The 15,772-nt window shown below is 34.4% G+C and overlaps 1 protein-coding gene across 1 annotated transcript; it reads right to left on the bottom strand.

Moving 5' to 3' along the window:
* Positions 1-3,011: 3,011 nt before the first annotated feature.
* On the bottom strand, positions 3,012-10,581 carry LOC18434583 (glyceraldehyde-3-phosphate dehydrogenase A, chloroplastic). Its single transcript, XM_006844651.4, has 5 exons — positions 10,437-10,581; positions 10,170-10,280; positions 8,142-8,443; positions 6,471-6,715; positions 3,012-3,944 (listed from the first exon to the last, which is right to left on the bottom strand). Exons 1-5 carry the CDS (start codon positions 10,470-10,472, stop codon positions 3,442-3,444), a joined length of 1,197 nt encoding a protein of 398 aa, XP_006844714.1. The 5' UTR covers positions 10,473-10,581; the 3' UTR covers positions 3,012-3,441.
* Positions 10,582-15,772: the final 5,191 nt, after the last annotated feature.

The raw sequence follows: 15,772 nt of genomic DNA, 5'->3' as shown, positions 1-15,772 counted from the left end.
TCTTTTCAATTAAAGAAAATTCATAAAACTTTAACCATAGCTATGGAGTGACCGTAGTCACCATACTATAGTTAAATCCTTGTAATGAAAAAAAAAAATCGTGTATTTTTTTTACCTGCCAAGTTGGTGATGTTTAAGTATTTAATGAATAAATTTATATAGTATATTTGTCACGATACTATAGTTAAAGTATTTAATGAATAAATTTATAAAGTATATTAAGGAGGTATGATGCTTCTTAAAGTATTTAATGGGTAGATTTTAATGTACAATTTTTTTTTTATATATACTAGTTAATTATGTATTTAATATTGGATGATTGCATGGAAGTCACGAGGCATCTAAATTAATTGACTTAATTATATTAGTCTCGTAAAGTTTTATAGATGAATTAGTTATTGATGGCTTTGATATAATTTTCATTTTTTAGAATTTCAAAATTTTTAATATTATATATTTATCTGATTTTTTTTACTCCAATCTTTTGAGCCTATTCCGATATATTAACGATATCTTTATATAAAGTATTTTTGCCGATCGTATTTTTTACTCAATTTTTTCATCCGACTTTTTAAAATAAAAACAATTTGCTTCCAATTTTATGGTGAGCCGATTTATTGAGAATCCCTGAGTTGCTAACTATGCGTTCGACACTTGCTCCTTGGATCGAAATAAAATGATTTGATTTTTGAGTTTTTAGGAACTTCAGAGTTAACAATCCAAAATGGATAGAATCCACTTAATCTTAGGACGTTAATTTATTTAGGCACATATACAGAGATACATCTTAGGACGCCGAGTCGAACCGGACTCCCCCGGTTCGACTCGGAAATCGTGAAAAGGGGACCGGATCGCCTAAAAAATCGGAAATCGTCCGGTTCTAGAGAGAACCGGACGATTCTGTACAGTGAATCGCCGTACGGAATCGGCGAGTTCGAACAGTGAATCGGCGAGTCCCGTATGGATTTTTTTTTTTTTTTTTTTTTTTTTTTTTTTTTTTTTTTTGTAATCCATGATAGATTTTTTTGTAATACTTGATCGATTTTTTTGTAATCCATGATCGAATTGTTTTTGTTTTTTTGTAATCCATGATCGAATTTTTTGGTTTTTTGGAACCCATAATAGAATTTTTTGTAATCCATGATCGAAATGTTTGTTTTCTTTTCTTGTAATCCATGATCGATTTTTTTGTTTTTTTTTTTTTTTTTGTAACCCATGATAGAATTTTTTGTAATCCATGATCGAATGTTTTGTAATACATGATCGAAATGTTTGTTTTTTTTTTGTAATCCATGATCGAAATGTTTGTTTTTTTTTTTGTAATCCATGATTGAATTTTTTGTTTTTTGCTTTTTTTGTAACCCATGATAGAGTTTTTTGTAATCCATGATTGAATTTTTTGTAATCCATGATCGAACTATTTTTTTCTTTTTTTGTAATCCACGATTGAAGTTTTTGTTTTTTTTTGTTTGTTTTTTTTTGTAATCCATGATCGAATTTTATGTAATCCATGATCGAATTTTATATAATCCATGATTGAATTTTATGTAATCCATGATCGAATTTTATGTAATCCATGATCGAATTTTATGTAATCCATGATTGAATTTTTTGAAAATTTGTGATTTTTTTTTTTTAATCCATGATCGAATTTTTTTTTGTAATCCATGATAGAATTTTTTGAAAATTTGTGATTTTTTTTTTAATCCATGATCGATTTTTTTGAAAATTTGTTATTTTTTTTTTTAATCCATATTATTCAAAGAGAAAATGAGAGAGATGATGATTCTGAGGCCACCCTATCTCAGCCATATTATTCACATATAGAGTCCCAACAGCAACAGTGTAGGGATGAGCACGAAATACTGTAAATTAAATGCTGAATGGCGGTTCATGCAGGGAAAGAACATATCAATATTCGCATATTCATTCAAAAACATGAAAATTCTTAATGGAGTACCCTCATTTTTTATTGAATTCCTAAAAAACAATATTTATAATGAATTTTAATAATTTTTTCGAATTTTTTTTAAGCTTTATTCTGACCGATTCACCCGATTCCCGATCCGGATCGCCGATTCGCCGATCCGGATCGGTTTTTTGGAAGCCCAGATCCGGGTCACCGATCCGTTTTTTAAACCATTGCCTTATACTATTGTAGTACGGTGCACTACAAAACTATGCAAAAATGCAGTTTCAGTGCCGCAAAGTCTTGCAATGATACGAAAATATATTGTTTCCCCCAATTATGAAATTTAAAGTTCCAGAAACAGATACGATTAAGCAGATATATAAACACTTGAATATAGACGGCCCAGATAATGTGTTAGATGATAAACTATTTTTAGGACTAAAAATCCATTTTTTTAATGTTTATGAATCTCAAAGTCTAGATGATCGATTTGAGGGTTTTCCAGTATACAAATAACCTTCTCTAGTGGGTTTTTAGATCCACTTTCCTCGTATAGTATAAGTTTTACCTCTTATATTTTCTTTATTTTAAAAAAAAAAAATAGTTCGATAAATTGAAGAGATTACATCCCAAAATTTGGAAGTCCTAAAAATACTCCCACTAGTGATATCCTCCTGCCAGAGAATCCTTTGGTAAGAAAATATTGCAAAATGGGCTTTGGAAGACTCCCCATGTTTATGTGATAACTACAATGCTGCATATAATCACCTAAATCTCTTACAAATGACCAAAACATATAGAAATCTACAGCCTTTTTTTCCATTAACTAAACTAACTTTTATGCTTTAGTGTTTTCTTCATACCATTTAATTAAGGGTGTGATTTGTACAAGGTTGCAACCTTAAACAACCATTGCACCTCAAAACTCTATCATAAGATGCAATTTTGTTGTCAAAAGCTTTTAGGATGGTCCCATAATCTATTTTCATATGTAATTATAAAATTTTAAATTTAAAAAATAGTTTAAATCAAACAGATCTATAAACATATAAAAATCTTGAAAATGAACAATCCAAATAATGTGTTGCAAGATGCACTATTTTTAAGACTCGAAAATATTTTTTTTTTTATTTTCATATAGTTTCCAAGCTAACACTAAAAAAACAGAAACTACCTTCTATGTCTTAGATTTTTCTCATGGTGTGGATATGGCTTTCTCATGGTGTGGATATGGCTTTCCATAGAAGAGAAGAAATAAGAGATGGATTTTCAGTTCAAAGTTCCTCAAATCTGAAGTCCATTACAATGGATTGTCTAGATTTATTCTTGTATCATATTTTGATTTTTTGGCGAGAGAGAGAGAGAGAATTGAATCACGCCCAGTCTTTAACTTGAGACTGCAACTACAAACAAGAGCAACTCTAGTAACAAGATTATTGGATAATTAATAAACAAAAACCAATAAAAGGAGACAAAATTAGGCTTGTTGAATTAACACAATGAGAGAGAGAAAGCGAGAGAGAGAGAGATTACACCCACTGGTTCGCCACGATGTGGGCCAAGTCGACGACACGCTGGGAGTAGCCCCACTCGTTGTCATACCAAGCAATGACCTTAACCATGTCGTCGCCCATGACCATAGTAAGTGAAGAATCAACCGTGGAGGAGACATCAGAGCACCGAAAATCGACAGACACGAGAGGCTCGTCACAGACCGAGAGAATCCCCTGGAGTTCTTTATCCGCACTCTCTCTGAAAGCCGCGTTCACTTCCTCTGCAAAGGTTTTCTTCTCAACCTGCACGACTAAGTCGACCACTGAGACATTGGGGGTTGGTACCCTGAGGGCAATGCCGTTGAGTTTGCCCTTTAGGGTCGGTAGGACGAGGGCCACAGCTTTGGCGGCCCCGGTGGAGGTGGGAACGATGTTGAGGGCGGCAGCCCGGGCACGTCTGAGGTCCCTGTGGCTCGCATCGAGAAGTCTCTGGTCACCGGTGTAGGAGTGGGTGGTGGTCATGGTTCCCTTGATGATACCTGAGGTTCATGTTGTAAATTTGTGATTATGTTGAAATCTATTCTTTATTACGAAGAGTCATAACCATGATAAAACGTGCATAGTATTTTTTTGGGAAAGAATAAAACAATATTATTTACCTTTGGTACAAGGTGGTCACAATTAATCTTGAGCATTGGATGTGAAAATGGGTGACTTCAATTATTTCATTGTCACAAGCTCAAATTATCAGATTGTCATTGGATGTGAAATTTAGAAATGCCCAAGCTATCAAATTGAGTGACTGCATTTATTCATTAGATGTGAAATTTTTTCGAACCTTGTACCATATTGAAGTTATTAGATTTCACATCGGATAATCAATTGTGACTTCCCCATAGTAAAGGTAAATGGTCTCAATGTATATAATCCCGTGTGTTTTCTCTTCTTTTTTTCTTTTTTTTCGGTAAATAAGGCCCTTGTTATTGATTATTTAGTTTTCTCATGAAAATATGTGACTATTTTCTATCATATTTTTTATTTACATTTAAGCATTAAGTCATTGCCAGACAATAAAAAAAGAAGATTGTGAGACGAAAAGTAAGAATTTGATAAACTACCTCAATATGAATATATATCTTCTGAGAAATTCACCTTATTTACGCATAAGTTTAAAAGATTCATATATATTGCTCTATACCACTTATGAATTTGATGCCTATAGATTTCCAAAACAAAGATATATTAACACAAATACTCATACTTCTCTTGCAAATAAAATTTTCGTGATCATGCTTCTACTTTATGGAAGCATTACACAAAATGTTTCATTGCCTTCTACATTGTAAAATTTAATTATTAAAGCTTATAAAATATCATTTTCACCAAACAAGTATGCAAAAAGCCTGATTATCCCTTTAGGTGGGCAGCCTAGACTTTTCATTCTTTTCCAAAGAAATTGATTTTTTTTTTACCATTACTCCAAGTATTTTTGTTAATATTTTCATTTCTCCATAATAGAATAACCTTCTAGGTTTGTCTTGTACTACATAGGTTTTTATTCTTGTAAAGGGAGTCTAAAAGCCAAATGTTTTTCCTAGAAACAAAGTTATTTTTACCAAGAGGGGTTATGTAGAGTTTGGGAAGAGGACCTAGTGTACCAGGAGGTGAACAAGACAATAGCACACTGGGCCTAGTCCAGTATTTAAAAATGCAGACTTGGGCATGAACTCGCCATGGTCTTGAGCCCACTAAACTAAGTCAAAGGCCTAATATGAGGCCTAATTCCGGTCGATTTTCCAGGTAAATAGCACCAGGGACCCTATGCTCTAGAGACTTGCCTGATTTTGTGCTCACCCCTACTACTCGCCCTGCGTAGTGGTTTCCATCACCTGTACACATTATAGAGAAAAGACCAAACCCTATGCTCTAGGGACTTGTTTCCTTTTTTTTTAGCAACTTTATCCTATTAAGTGGGACTCATAATCTAAATAAGTCTCACCCAGTATCAACTCCTAGATAATATGAAATTAGTTAATGATAAATTTTAAATTAATAGGCAATAATCTTATCAATTAGGAAACTCAACATAAAAGGAAACCAATGGCTTCATATTAAGGATTCAAGACAAAAAAAAGTTCAACATATTTGGGAAACTTACGTGGAAAACAGTTTAAGAGCATTCTTTGGATGGGAAACTTACGTGGAAAACACTTTAAGAGCATTCTTTGGATGGTAAACTTATGTGGTAACACTTGGGATGTAACCTCCTCAACTAAGCATCGAAATTCAAATAATAATGATGATAATAATAAGAATAATAACACCAATAAATAATACTATATGAGATTGTCTACAAAGAGACCATTTATTTTCTTTTATATGGAGGTTACAATCATTTTGTCTTTTTTTGAGTTCAAGAGGACTCTAACTAGTGATGTTGTTTAACGATACTCTTACAACCACCCATTTTGAAAACTAAGGGGTAAGAACGATTGTGACTTCCATTTACAAAAGATAAATGATCTATTTATAAACAATCTTACAATACATAGTGCCTGAGAAAATAACTTACTCATAATGAATAATAACTATCCAATTTTTAGACAGTCAAATCTACGTATTTGATAACATGATATTCAAATTTTTTTGCTGGGGAATACTCATTTGGTTATTTAAATGTAGATCCCAAAATTTCACATTAAAAAGGCCTACTTACTTTTTTCCAAGGGAGTAAATATATAATATGCTCCCACAAGAGCATATTATGCGCTAAAATCTTTAAAATATTGTATGTGATAAGGCTATTCACTTTTTGACGCCAACATGTCGTAATAACCCTTAGCCATCATATGCAAAATCAGACAGATGCAGGTTGTCATTTTTCGACAAGTCTAAAAAAATATTTTGAATCTTGCGCAGGGTCAATGCCACACCCTCCCTTTACAGCCAAATTTAACATCTAAGAGGCAAAGTGATTGTGACCTTTCTATACCAAAAGTAATAAGTATCACTCTATACTTCCTTGAATCCAAAATATATATTGAGATAAAAAGCCAAAAGCGTACCAAATTTTTGGTCGAGAACCTTGACAAAAGGGGCCAGGCAGTTAGTAGTGCATGAGGCGTTGCTGATGATGGGTTCCGAGGGATTGTAAGCATCAGCGTTCACTCCAACAACATACGTTGGGATGTCGCCCTTACCAGGTGCCGTAATCAATACCTTCTTTGCCCCAGCCTGAATGTGTTTTCCGGCTCCCTCCTTGTCCACAAAGACACCGGTACCCTCGATCACGAGATCGATCCCTAGATCCCTATACACGAGAATGAAAATGATATGCTTTAGTCTCATGTTACAAAGATTGAATGCATGCGACATGAATGTAAATGTCAAAAATGTTAACCTCAAAATGAGATTTCTAGACAAAATATATTGTGTCCATATATCATTCTCATAAATGGAAAGGTGCGAATTTAAGGGACATTAAATTACACTTACAGTAAACAAGAAATGGTACAAGACACGCTTAGGTTTCTATAGTATCAAACATAAGCATCATGTCATTGATGTGTCGACACAAGTCACAAACAATAGACACGTGTCCATGATACATAACCTTTTGTTGAAAATAGGAATGTTAATTTGATTTTGGCTCTTTTTTTTGTCAGGGCAAATTAGAAATTTGAATATCAGATCAAAGTATCGTGGCCATGAGACCCATCTTCTACTTTCTATCTAAAAACACAAAGAGGATCTAAACCTGATTTGTAGCACTATGAGACATCTTCTGGCGCATGATGTAAACTCAAGATATAGTCATTTAATTTAGGGAAATTTATCAAAATACACACAAAAAAGTATTTAACATTCGATGTGGTTTATATAAAGGCTGAGGCCCTAAACAAAAAGTAAGGCGCACCTTCAAATTTTGTCGAAAGATGTTTTAGTATTGGAAACCTTTGTGACAGCCTAAAAATTTATTTTCACATCTAATTATAAAATTTAAGCAAATTTATGAAAGCTTGAAAATCTTAAAAATTGACGGTCCAGAAAATGCATTACAAGATGCACTATTTTACAAGACTTGAAATCTACTTTTTCTCATGTCCATACATCTTGAGATCGAGATAATTAATTCGAGAAATTTTTGGGTATCGAAACAACTTTTTCCAGTGAATTCTGGAGATTCGCCTTAATTTGATTAGAAGAGAAGTTCTTGTTTGATAAATTTCTTCTTTTGACTTCTTGTATTTCAAAGAGATTTGCATTGTAGGTCTAGTCCTCTGGATATAAAGGAGGTAGGGGACAATGCCCGTATACTCGATGTAAGACTCCTCTTCATCTCCACATTTGTGAGGATATGGGCCTTCGCCAAAATAAGTAAAAACTCATGGTATAGCATTTGGTGAACTTCACTAGTCCCATAGGAATATTGAAAGACAATGTTCCTACCGATCTGAAGCATGTTTCCTTTGACAATATTAATTTGGAGTGGCTCCTCTAAATATGATTTCGGCAGAAAGGTCCTAAATTATCTTTCGACGTAGGTTCATTCAACGAATGGCCTAGATCCAATTTTAGGCATCCAAGTAAGTGTTTTGCCCAAGGATGTAAATGCAGAGTATGCTCCCATGGAAGCACAACATACACCCTCTTTTTAAAATAATCAATTTTGGGGATTTTGCTTTTAAAAACCGGGTACAACCCAATATGAGTGTGTGTGAGAAAGAGATTCATACTTCCATGGGAGGTTGACGGGGTTCCTGTTGGACACCACCCTGATGACTTTCCCGTCAACGGAGATGGCATCAACTCCGGCGACCTTCACGTCGGCATCGAAGATCCCGAGAGTCGAGTCATATTTAAGGAGGTGAGATGCCTGCTTCACACCACCAGTGTCATTGATGGCTATCACATCCAAGGGTGAGTCCTTCCTTCCATGCCAACACCTCAAAAAGTTCCTCCCAATCCTTCCAAATCCATTGATGGCAACCTTAATCTTGGCCTCAACAACTCCTCTCTTGTACCCACTCCCCCACACCTTTGATCAATGTACAAAAACAACAAAAATGATATTTTAGTGTCATTTGAATCAAAATTATGTGATATGCAAAGAAGGATCGAGAAGTGTCATGCCTTCGGTGCACTAAATGTTGATTTCTTATTTCACATGTACTTTTTTATTTGTTGCTTTTTATGATTATGTAGTCCCAGCCCTTAGCAAATTGGGGAGACTAATTTTATCCAAAATTCTTTTTGTAATGAACGGGCAGGCACATAGCTTGTGAAAGAATACAGAGATCACATTCCTGTAAGCCAAGAGATTACCTACTACCGCTGGAGCATATTGTGCATTAACTATCTCATGTAAAACTCAATTTAGGAGAATTATTTTTAGTATCCCATATTTCGAGGATGTAACCTCAACAAACTTGTAGCTAACTTCGTACAAAAAGAAAATATAGCAAGCACTTTATATTAAAAAAGAAATAGCATCCCAAGATTGAACTTGAGTAGTCATATTCAAATCCAAGTGTTTAGGAGCTTAACATCTGTTTTGTTTACTTTTAAATAGTGGTCTCGTGATTCTAACAAGGATTCTGTTTTTTTTAAAAAACGGTAACACATAATGGGCGTGGTTCTTCTAGACGAAGGATTTCTCAAGTTCATCTCATGAGTTCCTAGGGGCTTAATTAGTGTTTAATGCCTCTAATTTGAGAGCACGTACGCTACGCTCCCTCAGGAGCAGAGTTTGCTATTCCCTCTGTCAGATGGCTTACTTGGGAGGATTTTTGCGATCCGAAATTTTGGGAATCACCTAAAAATCACTAAAACTTAAAATAATTTTCAAAATGAAATTATAGTCAAAATAAATGAAATTTGAGTTTTGTGCTCATTTGAGTTTTGTAACACTTAAATCTTGCTCTCAAAACATTGGATGGTTTCTATTCAAACTTGAGACAACATCTTTTGTACAAATTAGGAAATTGTTTTTTATTGAGGTTTAATCTATGTGTGAGAGAGATTATATCCTCAAAATTTAAGGTCCAAAATCAGTGGGGTTTTATATTTTTTATTGAGGTTCAATCTACGTGTGAGAGAGATTATATCCTCAAAATTTAGGGTCCAAAATCAGTGGGGTCTTCGGATTTTCGACCTAGACTGAAGCAAAGCCAAGCTCTCGTACATCAACTTTGGCCTACTTCAGTCTGATTCGGCCTTTTCCATTGAATCAGATATATTTTATTTTGACATATTTTATATATATAAATATATATTTTATTTATATTATATTTATAAAAAATAATAATAATAAATAAATAAAATCTGAAGTCTTCGTTTGAATTAACCAAAGCACTGAATTGCTTAGTTTTTTCCCACCAAACTGAAACAGACTACGAAACAAAGCTGATCCAGCTAGAGGTGATCAATAACCTGCTTTGTTTGATTGTACTAAAGAAACCTACTCACTCTCTCCAATAAAGTAAAAAGAGGATCTTTCAGATGACTAACATACAAATCCGAAAATATAAAATCACAATGTAGAAAGGTAAAACAATTCCAGTGCAATTTGTGACCTCAATTGTCAGCTACTTCGTGTGATAATACTTTCTTTAAGCATGAACCGATCGCTATTACTATTGAATTTTGCTTAGCAAGAGAGAGAGATGCATCATACACTCATCACTTCATTGCTATTGAGACCAAATTTTTCTAAGCAAAACCAAAGAACTGAGATAAACAGATATATCGTGCTTGTGACTTACTACAGAGGTCTGAAACGCTACAACAGACAGAAAATCTTCTGATGGCTTCCTCGAAAAAGGGATCGAAGCTGAGCTCCTCAAACCCGAGAATTCCGAAAAACCCTTTGATGCCTGAAAACAAAAACATCCCCTGTTAATTCCCGAAAAAAAAAAGAAGAAAATCCTCTGATAATACTTTATCTAGTAAATACAAACACTTAACAGACAAGGTATTTATGACTAAAAACTATAATTTGGAGGAGGTAAAAAGCAGTGCAAGTAGCATACCTGGACTGAGGCATTGGCTACTGAGAGAGTAGCCATGAGAGAGAGAGAATGAGGAAGTTGGCAGAGGAGAGAGATAAAATGGTGTGGGGTGGCGTAGAGTGGAGGATAAAAGAGTGGATTGGGTTATGGATAGCCTCTCAGTGAACGAATGGCTGTGGGGGGAGGAGAGAGAAGGATTGTAAGTGTGTGGATTAGAGAGGATTTACCGCTCGAAACTATGCTCTCTTTTCAACTTGGGGAAAAAATAAGAGAGTATGGTCACTTTTGAACATGAGAAAAGAATTTGAGACAATATAAGATAGTGGTCTCAAATGAGTGGTTTTTGGGTGAAAGAGATGGAGAGTGTGTTTTGAAGGTGCTGTGCCACAGTGAAAAATTACAAACATTTGCACTAGTTTGTGACAAGAGTAGAGGATATGAGAATGCCGCGTGGACAGTGGTAGAAGGGCATTTGGAATGAAAACGAGAGGGAAAATTTGTGCCGTATAGGAGTGGTAATGGGCCCGTAGGGATGGCTACCGGTCGGGGACGATTCAGTTCCAACGGGTCGGGTACGATTCAGTTCCAATTGGATCTGGACTTGAACCCGAATAGTATTTGGGTCTAAATTTTGGACCCAGATCCGACCTTTCGGGTTCAAAATTTGGACCCATACCCAGACCTATCGGGTCTCGAGTGTGGCCATTGCCATCCTATTACTACAAACTTCTTTTCTTCTTTTTTTTGCCTCTTTTTTTTACCGTCATACACCCATATTATTGGCAACATTTACAATATTACACAATATTTATGAATATGCACATATACTCATCATATTCCTTACTATTTTACTTAATAATTCGAAATTATTAAGACAAAGGTATTGGCAACATTTATGAATACCCACATAATGTATACCTATATCATTCACACTTTACCAATGAAAATTATATCAAAGATTTTGGAAGATAGAGTTACATGTCTAACCGTCGGTAAAACCCAGTCGAGTCGAATAAACCCTTTTAAACCACTCTCCTGACCAACATTACATGTCGTTCTTCCTTTTCCTTACATCTGGCAACCATTACCGATAACACTAGATATAGATGCAAGAGCAACAAGAAGCTGACTTTCTTTTTAACTTAAAAAAAAAAACAACCCAAAATCTTAATGAGAATCGCTTCCCTACAATAAACCACCATCAAACTCTACAAGAAGCACCATCACAATGTTTCTCTACAAAAGAAGCCCAACCTTGCATTTTATGCATAAGAGGCACTACCCCCTCTCTCTCTCTAGAGGAAGCCACATTTCTCATATGGTGACATATATATATATATATATATATATATATATATATATATATAAAGCAAAAAGTTTATATAGAGCTAAGGCTCTAAACAATCAAATTTTAAAAATTTTCACTAGAAGAGGTTGTTTTGATGCCCAAATATCTTTAAATTGATCATCTCGACATCAAGATGCATAGACATGAGAAAAAAAATGGATTTCAAGTTTTAGAGTAGTGTATTTTGTAACGCATTTTTTGACTGTCAATTTTCAAGTTTTCATAGATCTGTCTATCTATACTATTTTTGAAGCTTTAAACTTTATAAATAAATATAAATATATATTTTAAGGTTATCACTAAGATTTCCAAAATTGAAACCACATTTCTCCACCTTGAACTTTGCTTTCGAAACCTTTACCGTCGTACCTAAAAACCCGAAACCATACTCTGATACTACTTGTTGTGCACGGAAGCTTTAAACCCAATGAGTTGATTTTTTTTTTTGGCAAATAAAATACGAAACACGTACCGTAACCACCCTGAATGGCCCGATCTACTCTAGCAATTGGCATGTAACATAAGAGTAGAGAGAAAAATTTGCATCGAAAAAGGATGAGGGTTTTAGGAGAATTTGATGCCAAGTGTGGGGAGAGAGAGAGAGAGAGAGAGGTGCAAATAGTTCGATAGTACATAAGGAGAAAATTATCACTAGGGATCGCCAACCAGGTTGTAACAATCTTGATTTTCATTATTTTTGCTATGTTTTTTAAAGTATAATTCAATAGCAGGAATCGAGCTGCTAACTGCTCAAGCCCAAGCTGCTATGTAACAATTGAAATTTTAAACATGAAGGGCATGGAGAAGGACATGTCTCACTTCCAACCTAGCCATTACAGTTTCATTCTTATGTCAACATTACCAATTAGCTGATCCGACTGGTTGGACGGTTGAATTCCTTTGGAAACCTTGAGAGAGGTATATTCTCTTATATATTCTCTCAACCTTGGGGTGAATTCCCTTGGAGACCTTGAGAGAGGTGTATTCTCTCAACTTTTTTCTTTTATTTTTATGGTGTTATTATTGCTCTGCATCAATTTGCGTCAATTGGTATCAGAACTGCTCCTTTTATTTTTGTAATGTTATTATTGTTATTATTGCTCTGCATCAATTGGTATCAGAACTGCATTAATTGGTATTAGAGCAAGTCAGATCCTAAGAGCAAGTTAGATCAGAGCAAGTCAGATCCAAATCAAGTTAAATGCTGAGAACAATCTTCCTCGTGAAGAAAGTACTCAACCACATTCATCTTGCACCAGTAATTCCACGCCAAATCATTCAAGCATAGTGAAGAAATTTACAAGCCAGATCTGCTAGCTTCTATAGAGAAACCAGATCTGCCACGTCTTATAGAACGACTACGAAATTTTGATATTACAATTGATCTCTTAAAATTTTCTTAATTAGGAATAATCAGCCTAAGCTCGTATTCAACAATTACTCTTGGAACACAGTTGCAGGCATCAGTCTTGAAGAAAAAGTATCGACGCCCATAGTGGGACTTCATCACCAACTTTTGAGCTCGAGGCCCAGCTTCTCCCAACCTGGGGAGAATGATGCAAATAATATTAGGGTTATTTTAATTTTTTATTAGTCTTTAGTTTATCTCTTCAAGAATAAGAGAGGAGGTGCGTAGGGATATTTATGAGCATTGAGTTTGAGTTTATGTGTGAGTTGATATTTATGGATTTGGGTTAATTAGTTATTGATTGATTTGAGTTAGTTTTGAATATAAATAAATAAAGGTTAAATTAGGGGAGATAGTTTATGAATATAAATAAGATAAGGTTAAGTTTAGAGAGAGTTTATCCTTATCAATAATAATTAAAGTTGGGGAGAATTTTGGGCAAAATGTGGGATAGAAAATTAAAGAGAGAGAAGATAGAAAAATTTTGCACCTGATTTTAAGACAGAGAAAATAAGGAAGAAATGATAAAATAGAAAAATTGTAGAGAGAGTTTTTTGTGTTAATGGTTATCTTATTTTTTTAGTCTATTTAAAGTATATTTCCCTTCATCGTAAAAAAGATATGGATGAGTTAATAAAATTTGGTCTTGTGAAGATATTTTTGGGGTGGATTCCCTCTCAAGCCTTGAGAGAGGGTATATTCTCTCAACCTTGGGGTGAATTCCTTCTCAAACATTGAGAGATAGTATATTCTCTCAATATTTTATTTTTATTTTTTCTGGTTTTATTTTTTTACATCAATAACTTTCTCCACTAACTATAAAATTTAAAAGCGCAAAAAAATGTATAAATCGAGCACATCCATTAACACTTAAATTTTTTGAAAATGGATGATCCAAATAATGTAATACAAGATATAATATTTTTTGGCCTTCAAAGCCATATCCCAAAGTTGAGATGATCAATTTGAGGCTTTTTAGCATTGAAACTACTTTTATTGATGGATTTTGGAGGTGCACTTTGTTTCTATAATATAAGGTGGACGCCTTTACATTGTATCTCGCATCATCATTGTCCATTTCTAAATCCAAGTGCATCGTATTGCATTAATGGTTCCCTCCACAATCCAACGAATATAATGGGACGCCCTAACTCAGTCCAAGTATCCTTATCTATAGAGAGGAGAGTAAGTATTCCGTGTACATTCAAAAGACGCTAAATGGGGAAACCATATTAGAAGAATAACTAAAGCCTTATTCGACATAAAGTGTGCCGTACATTAATTATTTATAGGGTTATAGGTAAAGAAATCATTTATCTTTTCTACATAGAAGTCATAACTATTCTCATTCGATAGATGTTAAATTGGATGGCTTCACCCAATATGGGCTTGGGGTGAGCCACAAAGTCCAAGATTTGTTTTTTGAACTTTGTGTTTATTTAATGATATTCTTACAATCACTCATTTTTATTTAATGATACTCTTACAACCACTTATTTTGAAACAAGAATGCTTGTGAACTCTATGTACAAAAGATCAATGGACTCTTTGTAGATAATCCATTACTTATTGTGTACCATGCACTAATGGATTTTTGTGCGTACCAAGGGAACTTTTGTGTGTACCAAGGGAATATCCAACCTCCATAATCAACGATTAGTTTATAGAGATTGGTGTAGGGTTGAGAATGGGTTGGATCGGATCTGGATTTAAATCCAAAAAATATACATTGGATCTGGATCCAAATCCGATCGCATCCATAATATTTGGATAAAGATCCAAATTCGAAAGTATGCATCCGGATCAAGACCCGATCAAATCCAATAAATAATTTTATATCTATAAAATAATATAAAAATACTATGTAACATATATGTTTACATATAAAGCAATATATAATATTTTAATAACTAGGTTGGATGCAGATCCACCTGTACCTAGATTCAATTGGAATTACCATCTAAATCCAATTTTGGATCTGGATCCAAATTTTGGATCATATCCAAAACTGAATAGGGTTAGAAATTCGGGTTTCAAATCCAAACCGACTAAATTCTCAACCCTAGATTAGTGTTCAAATTCTCAAGCCAGAGATGGGCTTCAGTAAGCATTACCATGAGCCAAAAGAACTCTAGAATCGCTTGAGTTGTCGCCATGATTTTCACATTTATATAAATTTTCGAAGTCCAGACTCTCCAGTCGGATGGGGGAGCAGTTGTGCCCCTGGTGAATGGACGCCGGAATCAGAATTTTTTAAAGATTGGTAGGGATTAGGGCCCTGTTTGTGTACACCCTTTCTTTGATGTAGAAATAAATCGCATATATACATGCACCTGAGTCCTTAGTGTACGAGTTTGACACGCCAAGATTCATGGCACCACTAAAGTAACTAAACTTTTGAACCTCATTTGTCCGCAAAATGCTACCAATAAGCCAATTTTCCCTTATCAATAAAAAAGCTATTAAAATAAAAAGGTTTTATATAAAGGTTTCAACATTAATTGTACTTCTAAAATCCCACATAAGGGTGTCATAGCATTGGAGAACCCTCCAATTAATCATCTCGACATTGAGATATATGGACAAAAAAAAACAAATTAG

The sequence above is a fragment of the Amborella trichopoda genome, chromosome 6, assembly GCF_054954075.1.
Source record: "Amborella trichopoda isolate Santa Cruz 75 chromosome 6, AtrichopodaSantaCruz75HAP2 v2.0, whole genome shotgun sequence".
NCBI classification, from domain to species: domain Eukaryota; kingdom Viridiplantae; phylum Streptophyta; class Magnoliopsida; order Amborellales; family Amborellaceae; genus Amborella; species Amborella trichopoda.
The sequence above is the reverse complement of the archived record's forward strand: the minus strand, read 5'-3'. Positions and strand labels throughout refer to the sequence as shown.

What these genes read in the sequence shown, in the direction of transcription:
- LOC18434583 (XM_006844651.4), bottom strand. Translation starts at nt 10,472, where the DNA reads ATGGCTACTCTCTCAGTAGCCAATGCCTCAGTCCAG. An exon ending in CCCGTCAACCTCCCATGGAA is followed by an intron (nt 6,716 to 8,141) that starts GTATGAATCTCT and finishes TCTCGTGTATAG; the next exon opens with GGATCTAGGGATCGATCTCG. An exon ending in GGTTCTCGACCAAAAATTTG is followed by an intron (nt 3,945 to 6,470) that starts GTACGCTTTTGG and finishes CATGAACCTCAG; the next exon opens with GTATCATCAAGGGAACCATG.